Here is a 17,035-nt window from a genome sequence, read left to right as displayed (position 1 = left end):
TAAACATATTCATTATAAAATTTGCCGACTCTTCATTTCTCATCTCACTCCTTGACTCTTCCCCTTCCCAACACTCTTCTTCTTCTTCTTCGTCTTCTCATCTGTCTCTCTCTAGCGTTTGGAGGGTTACTCAAAGCTAATTCAGTCTGCAAAATCTAAGGTATCTGAAGTTGATTTCACTGCCAAAACTTAAGAGTTGTTCATCTCAAGGTTGTAATAAAGTCTATAAACAGTTGTCTCTCCGGTTTTGGCTTGTTATATGCAAATCGATCTACATAGATTTTTTTACTAAGTGTGGTGTTTACATGCACTTGTATTAGTAGATGTATATGTTGTAGCTTTAGGTACTTGCTTTCTAAAGTTACCAAACCACAAAACTTTTTTAAAAAATTTACAATAAAATGTAAAAAAAACCTCGAATCCATGCATGCTTCGTATCCATGTTTTTTTTTTTTTAATGGGTATCTTCTCTTCTGAATCATGTGCTTTGAATTTCAGATGAGTAAGAAGAGACCGACCGAGAGAAGATTGTTTCCAGATGATGATGATGGTGGAGGAGATAAGTTTTACAGGCTCAAGGTTCTTTTGCCAAACAGCACTAGTGTGACACTCACACTTACTAACCCTGAGCCTAAAAAGAATTTTGTTAACCTGGTGAAAGATGAATATGACAAAACCCGGAAAAACTGTGTTTTGTCCGGTAAGAAGAGGAAGCGGGTTGATTGGAATATGGCTGCTAAATCTTATCTCGAGTTTAACGGTGAAAAGATTAAAGAGACCGTTCGATTTTCAAAGTTTAAGCCCGATTTGTGCAATATCATACGTCTAGATGTGGGTTACTTTTTAATATTTTCATTATGCTACTTTCTCTGTTTTTTTAGTGTGTTGATTTTGCTAATTATGATATAACTATGTGCCTTGATTGATCTCTGGATCAGGATGGGTCTGGAGAGGGGTCTAATATGTATGAGGTTAGTTTTTACTACATAGTTTTTGCTATGTATAATTGTCTCCTTAAGCTTTGTTTAGTGATGTTCCTGTTCTTTGTTTTTTTGCAGAACATGTGGGATTTAACACCTGATACTGATTTGCTTAAAGAACTACCACAAACTTATAGCTTTGAGACAGCTCTTGCGGATCTAATTGTAAGTTTCTCAGTCAAATTGCATGTAATATATTGTTACAATTTTATGTGTTCTGTGAAAAAATTTGCTCTTATTGACTTAATACAAAGTTCTTTAAAGACTTTTTTAAGTGAGTCTTTTATAGGTCTAGTGCAGGATCACTGTAGTTAGGGTAAAGGGTTTTGTAGTAGATTGTAGCTAGTTTGACAACTCAGCAACAATCTGGTAAGTTCGTTAGATGAGAGCTGACGGTTTAATAGGAAATTACCGTAATTTGGTATTCTAGACGTGGTTTAGCGTTATTCTTTCGTTAACCGGCTTGGGGTCTTTCTAAAATCGGTCTTGGAGTTCGTCTTTCTCCGTCAAGGATCTCGGAGGAGTTGGTGCGTACTGATTCGGAGTTTCAAAAGAAGATTTCGAATCTCAGCACGAGAAATGGAGCAGTCTTTGAAACTCGTGTGGGAAGATAGTGCCTGAGAAGGTTGAAAACTTGAAGACATGTGTCAAGATGAAAGACACCCTCCAGGTGCTCGATGAAATGACTCTCAAAATAGCCTTTTTGAGTTACTATGTGTTCGAGAATGGATGAGAATAAGCCAAGAGGTGAAGACTTATTCCGTTGTCATTAGCGGCAGCTTTTAATGCACTTAGGAGGTACTGATTACTAATTGGCAGGGGAGGGTTTGTTACAAGTATAAATTTGTATACTGTGGCTGCTCCAAAGACGAATCTCAAGAAGCCACCTCATTCTCAGCATGAGGACAATCTCATATTCAGGCTGGCAGTATTGTATGAGTCTTTCTTGTGTTAGTCTGGTGCAGGATCACTCCTATGGAGTTTGTAGTAGTCTGAAGTTGTGTTAACAGCTTGGGTTTAGATCTGAGATTCTCTCGTTAATCAAATTCTCTTTATGGTGTAGTTGTTTGGTGAACTGAATAAAAGTAGTTTGCTGGTTTAGTTATTTCATTGTTGTGATCTTTGCTTGGCTTCTTTGTGAAATGTAACTCCACGTCGTCTGGATCATCCTGTGATATAAGAGTTTGATTGACATTTTTAGGATCATATGATTGGGTTTGACTGTGTTAGTTTTCTTGTTTATGAACTCCAATTTTCATGTTGCTGGCTTATATCACAGGATAATTCTCTGCAAGCTGTGTGGTCTTGTTCGCCCGGAGATCGAAGACTGATTAGGTTTGTTCTTGTCGTAAAAGGTCATATACTTCAAATGAACTTTATCTTTTGATTTCATGTAATTGCTTTTGCAGTGTCGATGTTCTCGGTGATCGAATTTCAATCTTTGATTCTGGTCCTGGAATGGACAGTAGCGACGCAAATTCTATTGATAAATGGTGAGAACATCGAGTTCAATATAAGTAACTTCACAGTTCAATCAAATTTTCCTTACTCAAGTTCATACCGCGAGTTTGATCTTTAAGTAGTCTTCATTTTCTTAACACTGCGCAGGGGGAAAATAGGGGCTTCATTACATAGGTCACAAAAATCCAAAGCTGTTGGAGGCAAACCACCATACCTTATGGTACTTAACACCGCCTCAAGAATCTTAGAAGAGTTTTTGCTCGCAGTTTATAAATTATCATGAGTCTTTCTATTTTGCTATGTAGCCATTCTTTGGGATGTTTGGATATGGAGGTCCTTATGCTTGTATGCATTTAGGAAGGTGAGTATTTTACTAATCTGAGGAATGATTGTCTGCCTTCCTTGGGTGCATTTAACTCTCTTCTATGGTTAGGCGTACTTTGGTGTCTTCAAAGACGAAACAGTCTAAGAAAGTATTCACCTTGCAACTCAATCGAGAAGCTTTGATTGACAATCGTTCTATCTTGGGAAAAAACTGGAAGGTGATAATACATTCATAATATATCATCGTTTACTGCTTGTCATAGTCTATGTCATTAAATGGTGGATTTTAAAAATGTGAAAGGTTGATGGTGGAATGAGGGATCCTCTAGAGGAGGAATTCAAGTTATCACCTCATGGAAGCTTCACAAAGGTACACGACTTATGTTATGTTGCTACTTGGATTTCTTGAGTTTATCTCTGTTCACAAATATATTCTCCATGTTTGTTTATTCATATCCTGCAGTGATACCTTTTTATTAAAGAATTATGCTGTAATGACAAGATTGTGCATAAGTTAAAGTTTTTTGTGCTGTTCTAGAATCCTATAACAATCTGTCCACTTTGTGACCTTAATCTATGCTCCTCTGGTTTCATGAATCAGCAAGTTGTATTATGTATCTGTTTATCTAAAACTGCTATTCTGTTTTATTTACAGGTTGAGATATTTGAATCCGAATGTAAAATGCCAGAAATAGATCAACTTCAGTGCAGACTTAAGGATATATACTTTCCTTACATTCAGGTTTTCGTTGGCTAATATTAATACAAGATGTGGTGATCCTTTTATGGTGTTTCTTTGTCGGAAGTTTCATTTTTTTTTGTCAACCTGTAGTGTGATGAAATCTCTAAAACTGGGAGGACTGAAAGGCCTGTAGAGTTTCAGGTGTGTCATTATTTCTAAAGATGTTTGGGGTTAGGCAGTATTAGTGCTCTTAGTTTCAACCTTTTTCTAATTTCCTTGGTCGTTGTCCAGGTCAATGGATATGATTTAGCTGAGACAGTAGGTGGAGAGGTTGCCACTACCAACCTAAACTCCAAGGGTCGAGAATTTTGGTTTCAGATTCGATTCGTTCACGGTGAAAAAACAAAAGGTATCAACCCTTTAACAGTTCAAGATGCTTCATTTCAGTTAAGGGTCTGGCTGCTTTTGCTCCAGTATTTGGTAGCAAACAGCCAGAGCTATCTATCTGAAAATATGATTAGATATTTTCAAAAGAACAGATATGATTGGATTTACAAAAGTTTATGCCCTCGTAAACAAAATTGCAGTTGTGAGTCTAACTTACATAGAGATATAGAAACAGATGAGTAACATACTTTATATCGGAATTCTCAAAGCTAATGTAACTTACATGGAGATATTGAAACTAGGGTTCAATATACTTTTCTGTAGAACGCTGAATTAGAATCCAGAATATTGATCATATCGTTTGGAGTCTTGACAATATTTTTTTTCATACAGGGTCATTCCAGGAGGCAAACGCTCGCCTCAAGTTTGCTTATCTTCCAATCATACGGGTATGACGATCCTTTCCTAAGAAGCGAACTTGACCATCGGTTTACCTTTCTTGAAACTGAACACTTCAAGTTCTGAACTATGTATGTGACAGGAAAAAGAGAGTATTTACAAAGAGAGCAGTACTATTATTCTGGAAAGCTTCAAAACTTTAAGTCGTCTTTATGTACGAAGACTTGGTCGTCTACTCCCAGAAGTATCTTGGGTTGGTCTTCTTTGTTCACCATTAGTTTTTCTTCCTGGAGTATTCACAGTTCTGTTACCAGAGAATGTTTTGAATGATGTTTGACTATTTTTAGTGCGTCAAGGATTTAAAAAGGTTATGACTGTGGGTGAATCCTTGCTTCTGTTTCCAATAACTATGTAGGCATCAATTCCGTTTATGGAAAAGGGGGACAGAGCCACTACTTTGCAGAAATCGTGTCAAAGAGTGATATGCTTCGTCGGTATGATGCCTCGCACTAGTCAATTGTATATTTATCTGTTTGAAATTGTTCTATCCGAGCATGTTTCATGTGCACTCTTTGGTGGTTACAGATTTGGATGCTGGTTTTAGCCCAACGCCTTCAAAAGTGAGCTAACATTAACCTTGATTCGTTAATCTTATTAGTACAATTTTACATGATTATTAAACATGTTTTTGCAGACCGATCTTGCAAGTCAAAGCCCCTTCACTTTGGCTCTGAAAAACTTTGGTAGTAAATCAAAGGAGAAGGATAACGGTTAGTTTAAACCCATTTGAAATCTTAGTTTGCTCTTTTTCTTGTATCTCAAATACATTTAATTCTATGTTTTTACAGATGTCAGTTTTGTGCTACATAGAGAAGGAAAATCTTTAGTACTTGGGCAAGTGGACCAGGATTATAAGACTTGGGTTCTTGAGATGCATAAGACTTATGATGAAGAAGAGGCGTCAGGGGAAGACGACGCAGTCGTTATTTTTGATTCCTTGAATAACAAAGCTCTTCGCATTTCGCCTGATTGTGAAGGTATGCAGCTGCAAACGACCATGCATGCCTAATGCCTTCATTAAGATAAAAAATAATTGTTTGGTATAACCATTTTCAAATATTTCCAATGAATAGCCAGAAATCTGCTGTAAAAGCTTCATGATATCTGTAGTGATAATATTGTCATCTTTTCTTTATTCCTTATATAAAATTATTTGTAACTGCAATGCTTTTGAATTCTAGCTGTGAGGGTGCACAGTATTATGAAGAGAAAAGGGATGTCATGGAAGCGTGGACAGAAGATCAGGATTCTGAAAGGTGCATGTGGAGGGGTTCACAAGAATGATGTCTATGCGACAATTGACTATTTTCTCGTTGAAGGTTTCGACGACGAAGCAGGCGGTAAGTACCTTCTCAACTATAATTTTAACTACATACTAGAACAATGTTGAATTGATCTGTCTCTATGTGGTTTATGAGCAGGTGATGCCCGGATTATATGCAGGTGATTTTTTTTTTTTTTCAATTTAACTAGTTCTGAATACTAGAAGAGTTCACTATCTCCAATTCTTGTATTCTGAATCTGAATATTTGATCTAGGCAAATCAATTACTCTGAAGATGAGGGATGCATTCTTTCAATGACTAAAGAAGTTTCAAGATTGGAACTACGAAGTTCTTCATCTTTTCCAATCAGTATTATTGACTCTGGAATGGTCAAACTGCTGAACCCTTAAATCATATTCTTTTTCTTTGCATACTCTCTTAACTTCACTCTAAAGGATGTTTTTGAACAGTGTCTACCTTTAGATGAAATTGAGTGGAATAGGAAAATTGGGAAGCAACGGGAAAAGGATCCATCGAGAATTGATTTGCTGGATGAGAAAGATTGCAGAGCATTGAACATTGATGGGGTAGGAACGTTTCTTTTCTTACTAAAAATGAGTCTGATATAGTAATAGGGTTTGCTGTTATAGTATCATTAACTTCCAGATAACGTTTTATTTATGAACATGCCATAGGAATCATCATTTGGTGATTCAGTGCGTGCTGGAGAAACTCCCCCGAAACAGATTGTTGCAGTTGTTCGACCTGCTAGCTTCACATCTTCAAAAGTGTCGAAAAGGTTGGATCAGAAACATATTGTGAAGATGGATGGAGACATGCTCATGGAAGTAGAATTTCAAGATACGAATATAAAATCAAGGGATATGAATACCAAAATTTTGTATTCAGATCACTGTTTTCCTACATCCTTTAAGGGGTTTCAAGGTCTCTACATCTTTCCACTTGAGTCAAAGCACCCCGACATGTTCAATAAAGCTGGCATTTACAACTTTTGTTTCTCTATTGTAAGTGATGCTATAATCTTTATCTGCCATTTAAGTTTCTCGAACCAAATTTTCGAACACTTTCCTTTCAGGGAAAATCGATTACTGCTAAGAAAAAGGTGGTTGTTGAACCGTCTTCGAAGGTGGGAAGTTGGAAACTTGCTTCTAATCTTGAGTTCACGGAGCAGTATAATGTTCAGTAAGACTTTTATATTCTTCAGAACGGAACACACATGTGACCTTTCTCTTATTCCTGCACTTACGATCTCAAATTTAATCAATATAATGGTGTGTCTACAGGGTGGGTTCTTCACTTCCTCCTTGCTCTATCGCTTGCTTTGATGAATATGAAAATCAGATACCATTCACTTCTGTTCCAACTCTGGAAGTTGAACTGAAAGCCAGCCCCGGATTCGAAAGAAAGATTGAAATGATTGAGGCCAACCTGGTAGATGATGGAATTCTCAAAGTCGAGGTATTTAACATCTTCAAGCACTAATGTTATGACTATTTTTGTTATCGAGAGAGGGTTAGATACCAAATTAGGCTCCTAGTGGCTGCTGAAGAAGACCTTTGATGGCTGTTGAATTTCTGGCAAAGTCTAATTTTCTGAAACTAATGCAGAATATGCTCGTTGAGACTAATGGGTTAGATCAGATCAGGCCAGATTATGATGCAACCTTAATGATATGCTCAAAGGACGAACCATTTTCCGTCTCAGTTGCTTGTAAAAGTAAGCCTAATGCTCTAATTTTGTATTGTAGCAGTCTTTATATGTCTGTGCTACAAAATCTTGTAGTAAGATACGGGAAGGAGTATCAATATACACTTAAACGTGGAACAAAATAAGATCTGGGAGTGTATCGATCAGTAATGTTACTCCAACTAAATGACCTTTTTGTAAATTTGACTTTGTTTATGGAACTGAGAAAATTGACAACAGTAGGAAGTGTTTTGAGATACAAACTAACCTGATTTAGTAAGAGTACTTTTGTGTAGAATGATTATTTAGTTCACAATCTTTTCATATTCCAGTTAAACCTGGGCCTATGAAGCGTGTTGTTGAGATGTATCCAGAGGCTTTGGAAAATTTGCTTCCAGATTCTACTGTTCAAAATTATATCTTGGAGGTATATGTAATAAAAGTTCTATACATTTTAAGTGTTACGTAGTGAATCATTCCACTGAGTACAATTATTTTTCATGCAGGTGTTTGATGGATACAATAACCATGTTGCAGAAGGGACTAATGTTCAGATTTGTACTGAGGGCTATTGCATCAAAGACTCGATGGGCTTAAACCAAAAGGTGCGAGTAGCTTATTTTCTTAGAATAACCAACACTCTAGGATACCATATTATAAGCGTAGTTTCTAGTTCATTGGTCTGTTTGGTGACTGTGTATTGACAAATGTTCTATTCACTCTTTAAGCTCATTGATCATGTCATAGGTTGATAGTTTTGGCTGCGTTGATCTGTCAGGAATTCTCCAAGTAACGGCCGGCTATGGGAAATCTAGTAACATCTGCCCACCATTCTTTTGTAAGATGTAACAAAAAATATCTTCTAATTGTCTAATGTATTTTTTTTGCTTTTTCTGTGTAGTATCACTCTCGGTTATGTCTGGTATTGATGAGATCTTCAAGAAAGAGTCTATAATTGAGAAACGAGAGCTCAGGCTCTTAACAAAGGTAAGTATCCGTAAAATAGGTTGATTGTTTCAATGCGTTTCTCCTGTTCTGAGTTCTGTCTTTCATCTTCAGTCCCTACACATTTCTCATGTTTTTTAATCCTTTCTCATTCTGAAATTGATTGTTTTGATCAGCTGCCCGACTGCTGTACTGCTGGTACAAATCTTACAAACCTCAAGTTCAAAGTGACGGATTCAGATGGTGTTATTGATACTAGTATCCATCATGATGAAAATTCTGGATATTTTCATACCATGAGCACTGAATCTGATTCAAGCAGTGTTGAGAGTGAAGTCAAATATGCATTTGTTCACGGGTTCTGCAAAGTTCCTACACTTCCCCTACCTGAGAGCGAGGGTGACTTTTCTCTTAGGGTTTTCCATTCTCGATTTCGCGAGATTCATATGAGCTTAAAGGTAGAAATTTGTGGACTGGGTTATCTTACAATATGTTTTTACCATGAGTAGAAACTGCAGGTTGTTGAGAACATGTCCTCTTAATTTACAGATTCAGCTAACGCCTGCTCAAACATTTGAAAGAGATGAGATTGGGTGTTCTACACCTTATCCAAGGATGAGTTTCACACCTCAATCAAAGATGGCTTCAACCACAAATTCATCGGTGGCTCCAACTGGACAAACTCCATGTTCACAGTTTAGAGTTTTGAACATTAAGGCATCGTCATCGACTCTCGGTAGCCAAACTGGCCTGATGGATATGGCACAGTTCACTGAGGTATGGCCATCACCATTTGAGCCACAAATATTGATCTTTACGTTTCATTTATGCCTTAGTAAAAGCAAAAAAAAATCTAGAATGATCTAACTTTTGTATTCCGAGTTAACATCTCAATTTGAAAATACTCCCCTTTTCCTGCAGAGCTTAAAAGAAAAACTCATTAGATACAGTGAACACAGAGTGGAAGTAGATGAGCGTCTAAAATGTTTGGAAGCTGAACTAAACCAGGCTAAGGAAGAGTTTAATACCTTGCAAGGTAACTATTATCTTGGTTTAGATCAGACTGAAGTTGCAAAAGTTTGATAACTATGATCGGGGGATTCAAGTTGCATTGATGTTTACTGAACTGCCCTCATCTTTTTGTTCTGAAAACACTTAAAGCTTAATTTAAGAGTTTCACAAAATCGTTATTAGAATTTCAATAATTTTCTGAGACAAAAGAATGGCAAATGGTAGCACAAACCGACAATTCTTACCTGTTCATGTTGCCTTTATCACAGCTTCTCTGGAACATCTCGGTGCTACGTTCCCAGAATGCCTATCCACAAAAGAATCAATGATGAAACAAATCGAAGAGAAGCATCCTGACACTGCAGCATCGGTTTTCTGTTATTTGTACAGAAAGGGTGCCCCTCCGCAGTCACTGCTTCTGTCAAAGAAAGGATTGTTTGGCCTTGTAGCTATTCTTGGTTCAGTTGCCTCCACCTCCCTTAGCAGGTGAAATCAATTTATCGCCATAGTTTACTGATCATAGTGTCTACACTCTACACTTGGGTCAAAACTTTTGTATCTGAAGTTATATGGTATGACAGGGTGTTGTCTGAATATTTGGGAGAAGACTTGATGCTCTCTTTGGTATGCAAATCGGCACAATGTGGCTCGAGTAGTGCTGAGTATCGCAGGCTTCAATCTGAAGCTGTTAGACTTGGAAGATCTATAACCAATCATCGGTTTCATGTTCTATGTCTTGATGCAATTAGGTATTCTTTCAACTTTTGGATAGCTGCTTAAAATCGTTTCTGAATGAATCATAAAAGTTTTTTGGTGATCTTTTCAACTTTTGGATACCAACCATGCAGACCTTGGAAGGATGGGCTTTTGGAAAACGATCCTCAGAAGAAATTAGCCATGGATGACCCGAAGCTGTCCGATGGAGATCCCATACCGGGTTTCAAAGGCTATGCCGTGAACATGATTGATTTGGATCCAGTGGAGCTCTGTATACAAACATACTCAGGATACGGGCTTAGAGAGACGTTGTTCTACCATCTCTTTGGGAATTTACAGGTATATGAGACTCAAAAGCAAGTTGAAGCAGCTCTTCCACACATCAATGGTGGTGGTGCAGTTTCTTTAGATGGTTTTATCGCAAAAGGAAACGGATTCATATATTCCGGGTGCAGGTACATGACTTTCTCTTGATCCTTATATCCATTTCAGTTTTTGCATTTAAACTGTAATGCTCAAAACTTGACAGGGAGCTTATAAATTTCCAAATTTATCTTCGTTTCTTCTTTTTGTCTAGCTTTTGAGTTTTATTCTAAGCCTTGATATGTAACTGCTGTTGATATGATCTTTGGTTTTTGGATCAGCAAACCGGAAATTCATTTCCCGATCACAGTAACAGAGAATGAAGAAGAGAAGCTGAGAAAATTGGAAGCAGCAAGAGACAGAGTGAGAATGGCAGCGAAGAAGATAGAGGAGGAGAAGTGCTCATTGAGTAAGTTAGACAAAAAAATGAAGAAAACAAATGAAGCTTATCACAATGCAACGAACTCTTTAGAGCTAATCCAGACTCTGCCCCATGAGTTATGAGTTAAACTGAACCTAAAACGATTCAAACAGTGATGTTACCTGTTGGTTAATCGGTTTTTTTTTTGGTGATTATAATAAGTAGTCACTTTTGTTCTGAAGATTTATTTATGTTCACCAATTCTTTTTCAAAATTATTTTCTGATTTTGTTTTATAATATTTTGCTGCTATGATCTTTTTAATATACAGATATTCAGAACCGAAACAAACGTATGTATAAGAAAATAGCCACATAGATAGAATATTTCTTTTATAACCATGATGATAGCAAAACCATGTTAAAAAAAGAAACGATCATTATAGCAAACCCAACTTTGTATTGCTCGGTTTTACATCATAACAAACCCATCAATCCAACCGACAAGAAAAGAAAGATTGATGGTAAATAAAAAAGGGAAGAGACGTATATATGAAATAGGGGACGATTTATCAATTTTACAACGTGATTTTTTCTTTTTTTGATTAGTGAAAAGATGGGTCGACTTTAAATGATATATATAGGATGAATGGTGATATTGGTTAGGACGGACAAATCTGTATGTAGATTAGACTATTTTTTATTTACACATCAAGTACAATTTGCAATGGTACAGTCCAAAGAAAATAAAAAAAAACTACCGTGAATCAACTGCTAATCGTTTTATGTATAAATAAAGTTATTCTGCACGATTTATTGTTCGCCTTATTTTTAAGGTAGATAGATTAAACCTCTGACGGATTTTGTTCGTTCTGACCGGCACCATTCAAACAATATTCTCTACTTAAACTGAGACAAAAAATAAAACTATATGGTTAAGAAAAACAAAGAAAAGTCGACCATGAAAAAAGCTATAAAGGTTAGGCACATGTAGTTTAATCAGAAATGTTAGGCAAGAGTAGGGATGTGAATTCGAGCCAAAGCTCTCATTGTAGGACGGGTATGAGTTGACAAGTTTATAAAAGCTGTGTCTATTGTAGAATGTGGTTACTATAAGTCTATAATAGTAGACTCATAGCAAATTCAAAATCCTCTAAATTATTTTATTGATGTTTTGATTGTTATGAAACGATTTAAGTCGAAGAATGTAAGACATCTGAATTTACATATTATAGTTCACAAAGTTATTTTAATTTTCCTACCATTGGTTACATAAACATATTAGTTATTTTCTATAATTCAAAAACATAATAACTATTACAAAAAGACATGTATAAAGTAATTATCAATCATTTGTAAAGCTTTTTGATATTATATATATATATATATATCTTATTATATAAAGTTGGGTTTTGAAAATTAGTCATTAAAAGGATTTTGACATGTGTCAAGTTATCCATCTCAGATTTTGACATGTGTAAAAGTTAATATTTAATAAGAAGAATTTAATTATCATAAAAATAAAATATTTTGTTTAAAAAATATTAATAATGTAAAAAGATAATTATCTTACAGAATTTATAAAAAAATACAAAGTTTTATTAAATAATTATAAGAAGATTATATAAATATATATTATAATATTATTTAATTATTTTTAGTTTTAAGTTATTCAAAAACACTGCTTTCAACTTTGTTTAGTTGAGATTTTTTTTAATGAGAAGGTAAATTTTTGTTATATTTTTAAACCAAAATTTTCTCTTACTTTCTCCTTTTTCAGTTGGAAATAAGTAAGATTAATATGCTGACCCAAAAAATAGGCTAATCAAACACAAGCTTACAACAAATAGATAAATAGATTGAAAAAACATAAATCATTGTTGATAGATCCATAGGAGCTCAAAGACTGTGACACCCTGATTTGTGGAAAGGTTTATAAGAAATTGATTTTGGCTACATATGTCACCAAAATGCACTTATTTTTTTGGTCAAGGGTCCTGAGAAAATTTCATGATAGGTGACCTTCCTGGAAATGATTGTCGGAACTGTGCAAGTGAGGACAAACCACATGAATAAATGGATGACCTCCCAGACGTAACAAACCGGCCATCAAATATGGGTGGGTCCACGAGCCAGAAATAGGTGTAGGGCTCACTTAGGAAGGTGAGCCCATAGACTGAGAGTGGACATGGACTCACTAAGCAAGGTGGCGGTTGAGGCGTTACAGAGACAGAGACTACATCATAGTGTGTTAAAGACACTTCCACGAATACATTGGGAAATTTAACATTAGTTACTATCAAAAAAATTTTGTCACGTTAGAAAAAGATTTTTACTTTCATTGGTTGTCGGAGCAAGCCATTTTGAGATAACAAAAAGACGTGAACATGTTCTCTTCACACAGGAGGAGGGCAGAGCCGAGGTTCTATCTATGGTGTAGAAGGTTGAAAACAAGGTTATCTCCCCAATGGAGGAAGGTGGAGGAGGTTTGACGCAAGGTTATCTCCCCAGGTGAGGAAGGCAGAGCCAAGGTTCTCTCCATGGTGGAGGAGGTTGGATGTAAGGTTCTCTACATAAAAGATAGGGGCAGAGTCGAAGTTTTCTCTGTAGTGGTCATACACTATTGTGATAATACATAATTGATTAGTATATTATGTAATATATTTTTTTTTCAAAACATTTTTTGAGCTAACAATTTTAGTAATTAAAAAACTATGCAGAAGTGAAAATAAAATAGTTGGCTTAATGTGTTCATACAGACATTTTATAGGTATGTGAATATATTTGAAACATAGAGTATATTTAGCTGTAAAAAAAATATACTTTTAATGGTAACATATAAAAAAAATTTGTAAATGGATATAAATCAGTTTATTGTAACAAAAATAAAATTTATAAATAACGTACAACAAATTTTAATATAATTTATTAAATTTTAAGCCCGCACATCGGGCGGCTCCTCATCTAGTATATTATAATAACAATATATAATAACAATATAATAACAATATGGTGCTTCAGAAAATTATTAAAACTTCAGATGACATATTTTAAAATAACAACATTTCTGTTTATGTTATAAAAAAAATTGTTTCTGTAAAATAAGAAAATTGTTTCTGTCATCTGATTATCTGTCAATAAGAAAATAAAAAGTGTGGTAAGGAGGACTCGTGGGGCTTCAAAAATAGTTAAATTTTTTGTCATAAACGGAAAGGTTGAGGAAACAATAATTTATAATTCACAACAACAATAATTTATATTCGTACTACAACAATAACAACATTATACTATACTAGTTATAGAAAAAAAAATTACTAAAAAAACAAAATATAGAGAAACCGACATAACATCGCGATCCATCTGCGTATCAGCGCATGGATGGACACAAAACCAAACCGATGTTGGGAAGCTCGTCTTCTCTATTTAATAAGCTCTCATTTTGCCCCTTTTCAATTTCATCATCCTTCCTACCCCCACACACATAACTATTATTATTATTATTCAAGATTTGAGAGAAGTGAAGAGGCGTATACAATCAAGAACAGAGACAGAGACCGAGAGATTCACACATTTCTCAGGTTAGTCCTGCTTTTTTTTTTATTTATTCTATTTTTATCTTTGTTTCTTCGATCCCCACCCTCTGCCCAAATGCAGCTTTCTTGCTATATCTTGCCAAATTGCTGGGACAATCTTTCTTATCTTTCCAATGGCTTTTTGTTTGGTGACATAATAAAAGATTATCCCCTCTTGAGTTTTTCTTCAATAAAAGGTTCAAAATATGTCCTGTTCTTAAGGAATCTAGTTACAACAACTTACAAGATTTAGCGTAATTCGGTTAAATGTTTTTTTTATTTAAAAAACAACCAAACCAAACCGGCTATATTGAGTGTCTAGTTTCCATTTATATTCCAAATGGAAGTGGTTTTATTTTGGTTTCAGTTCGTTTCAGATTACCAAATTGGGATCATATTCGGTTTAGTTAGTACAATCATTTTAAAGAGGGTAGAACTATGCGGTCAAGCTTTTGTACCACAGGATATCTTCTTATTAGCTTTGGTGGGTGGGTGTATAAAACTAGTCGGAAGATTTTTGCCATTTTAACATGCTTTGAGTTTTGCGTTTGGGATTTGATAAACACTTTTGTGTTTTACGGTCAAAGGAGTTAAGGAGATGACAAAATTGGTTTTCAAGTCAATACTTGCAAGTTGCAAGTTGTTTATCATTGACTATTTAAAATACTTGAGAATCCTATAATTAATTAATCCCCAAATGTCATTTTTTTTGTTGCATGGCCGGTTTGGTTTAAGCAATAAAATCTTGAACCTTTTTGTAAACAACGAGATGAAAACCGGTCATGATCATTTGGTGGCTCCACAGCAAGGAAAACAAAATTTGGCCCACAAAATTGTCCGAATTTTTTCTTTTTAATTAATTATTTACATTAAAAAAATTGTGATAGAAAATCTCTTACACAGTCTACAGTCTACACCACCACCTCCATTTAGGCATATATAGTTATATACTGTATGTTACTAATGGATGGTTCTTTTGTTATTTTAGCCTTGAAAATAATTACTAGATTTGAGGTTCCAGGTCCAAGCTTTGCTTGCATATGGATCGCGGACCGGCTTTTGTGTATATGGTTATATATAAAAAAAACGACTTCACTTGGATAAATCATAAATCTACTCTAAAAAGAAAAAAAAATCATAAATATACTTTAAAAAGAAAAAAAAAATCATAAATATACTCTAAACCTCTGTTTTAGTCGGGTGGTTGAGGTAGGCCTAGCGCATAGCAAGAAAATCGAAGATTAAATAGGGATTAATCGGGAACCAGTTTTAAGATTATTTTATATAATTAATTAAATATATATATAAGACTAAATATATATATAATTCTATTTACGTTAAAAGAAAAAATCAAATAAAATATAAAACTATAGTATTATCTTTAATATTACGGTAAACACATAAAAACATAATTTTAAAATAAAATTTTATGATTTTTATTAAAAATTTGTGCATTGGTTATTGTAAAACATCACAAATTCTTAATTTAAATGTCTTAATAACAGAAAAAAGGTTGATCTATATTTGGCTCCAAAACTAATTAGTATATTCATCAAGTGGGAAGTATTCGGAGTAGACGGATTATAATCAAATTACACAAGTATAATTAGATAATCAATGATAGGTGTGAATTAGTCATTAATCGAAACGGTAAGGATGGACCTAGCGATTTTTAAAACAAGGCTCTAAGCCACTTTCGTTTTAACATTTTGATGAAACGCATACAATTTCCTACAATTATTGAATAAAGCAACAAAAAGTTGTCTCATACTCGTGATTTTCAATAAAGTATCACTTTGTATTATTGCATAAACGGGGTCCGCTCAGATTGGAACTCTTCTCTATTCATATTCGTCAAAAATCCATTTTGCTACCTCTAGAGATCTTTAAACGCTTTTGGTCGCTTGAATGTGTTCTTGTGATCGTGTTGGACAAATATAGGTGCAGATTTATTTAAAAAATAGCTATTTACTAGAACAACATTGACTGATTCATGCACACGTATACGTGGAGCAACATCGATTAAGATTTGATCCGGTATTTGGATTTATGCGTTATCTATACATATACATATATCATAGTAGACTTTGATAAGTTATCTCTGTTATTAGGAATATAATAAGTAGGACTAAACAAATCTCTCTCTTATCTGTACACCTTAGACATACGTCATTGATTATCTTGGCTATTACGGCGAGTTGCCTAGCATCTTCTACGACTTATATAGTTATATGACTTTTGGTTATCATTTTGTTTATTTGAATCATTACTAAATTATAGATTAAACAAGGCAAAGGCTGTTTTCGTTCTAGTTTTTGGCTATTTCGGTGAATGAATAATGTATGGGGAGAGCCTAATGTAGCTGTTGTGAAAGCTACAGTACAACTATCTTTATTATAATGGGTAACTTGGCCAACTACATCTTGTGCATTTTATTACTTTTTAAACTATAAACCAATGACATAATCGTCCGTATATAGCCGTCGACTTCTTTTGTATATTACTAAAATAAATTTGCACAAACGTCTTTATCAAACCTTTAAATATCAGTTTTTTTTGTCAGACTCTAAAAAGTTTTCAGATTTGATAAATTCTGCTAGAGATTATCACGAATTCACGATGGTTTTAATGATATTCTAATAATACATATACACAGACATACATAAACTTGGGCATACGCTAGTGTTTACTATGGCGTGTACATGTAAACCCCGTGATATATTCTTTATTTCGTTTTCGACGTAAATTCTGAATTTCGTTACGAACGGTAACCTCGTGTTGAGTTTGTCAAAAAAAAAAAAAAA

General features: G+C 34.7%; 2 protein-coding genes across 4 annotated transcripts in view; both read left to right on the top strand.

Annotated features, from left to right (window-relative positions):
- Window positions 56–10,887, top strand: LOC104770816. Of its 3 annotated transcripts, XM_019241679.1 has the most exons (38): window positions 56–160; window positions 499–831; window positions 939–971; window positions 1,059–1,145; window positions 2,260–2,315; window positions 2,390–2,473; window positions 2,589–2,661; window positions 2,747–2,802; window positions 2,875–2,983; window positions 3,067–3,135; window positions 3,421–3,507; window positions 3,598–3,648; window positions 3,739–3,856; window positions 4,228–4,283; window positions 4,376–4,486; window positions 4,649–4,727; window positions 4,819–4,853; window positions 4,928–5,003; window positions 5,082–5,270; window positions 5,475–5,633; window positions 5,715–5,736; window positions 5,832–5,946; window positions 6,028–6,144; window positions 6,253–6,582; window positions 6,654–6,760; window positions 6,862–7,036; window positions 7,186–7,294; window positions 7,597–7,691; window positions 7,771–7,869; window positions 8,012–8,078; window positions 8,166–8,251; window positions 8,386–8,667; window positions 8,759–8,986; window positions 9,131–9,245; window positions 9,490–9,706; window positions 9,802–9,969; window positions 10,069–10,392; window positions 10,582–10,887. In XM_019241679.1, the coding sequence occupies exons 2-38, from the start codon at window positions 499–501 to the stop codon at window positions 10,802–10,804; spliced, it is 4,740 nt and encodes a 1,579-aa protein (XP_019097224.1). In that variant the 5' UTR covers window positions 56–160; the 3' UTR covers window positions 10,805–10,887. The 3 variants fall into 3 exon arrangements, with proteins under 3 accessions (XP_019097224.1, XP_019097222.1, XP_019097223.1); XM_019241677.1 differs by lacking the exons at window positions 56–160; window positions 499–831; window positions 939–971; window positions 1,059–1,145 and adding an exon at window positions 1,381–1,727 and having other exon boundaries at window positions 1,800–2,315; window positions 10,582–10,886; XM_019241678.1 differs by lacking the exons at window positions 56–160; window positions 499–831; window positions 939–971; window positions 1,059–1,145 and adding an exon at window positions 1,383–1,778 and having other exon boundaries at window positions 10,582–10,886.
- Window positions 13,949–17,035, top strand: part of LOC104770815 (calcineurin B-like protein 4) — a 5,380-nt gene continuing 2,293 nt past the window's right edge. The window contains exon 1 of the mRNA XM_010495269.2: window positions 13,949–14,237. The gene's annotated coding sequence lies outside the window, so the exon portion shown is untranslated. The remainder of the gene's footprint in view (window positions 14,238–17,035) is intronic.

This window comes from Camelina sativa, chromosome 20 (genome assembly GCF_000633955.1).
Source record: "Camelina sativa cultivar DH55 chromosome 20, Cs, whole genome shotgun sequence".
Classification (NCBI taxonomy): domain Eukaryota; kingdom Viridiplantae; phylum Streptophyta; class Magnoliopsida; order Brassicales; family Brassicaceae; genus Camelina; species Camelina sativa.
The sequence above is the reverse complement of the archived record's forward strand: the minus strand, read 5'-3'. Positions and strand labels throughout refer to the sequence as shown.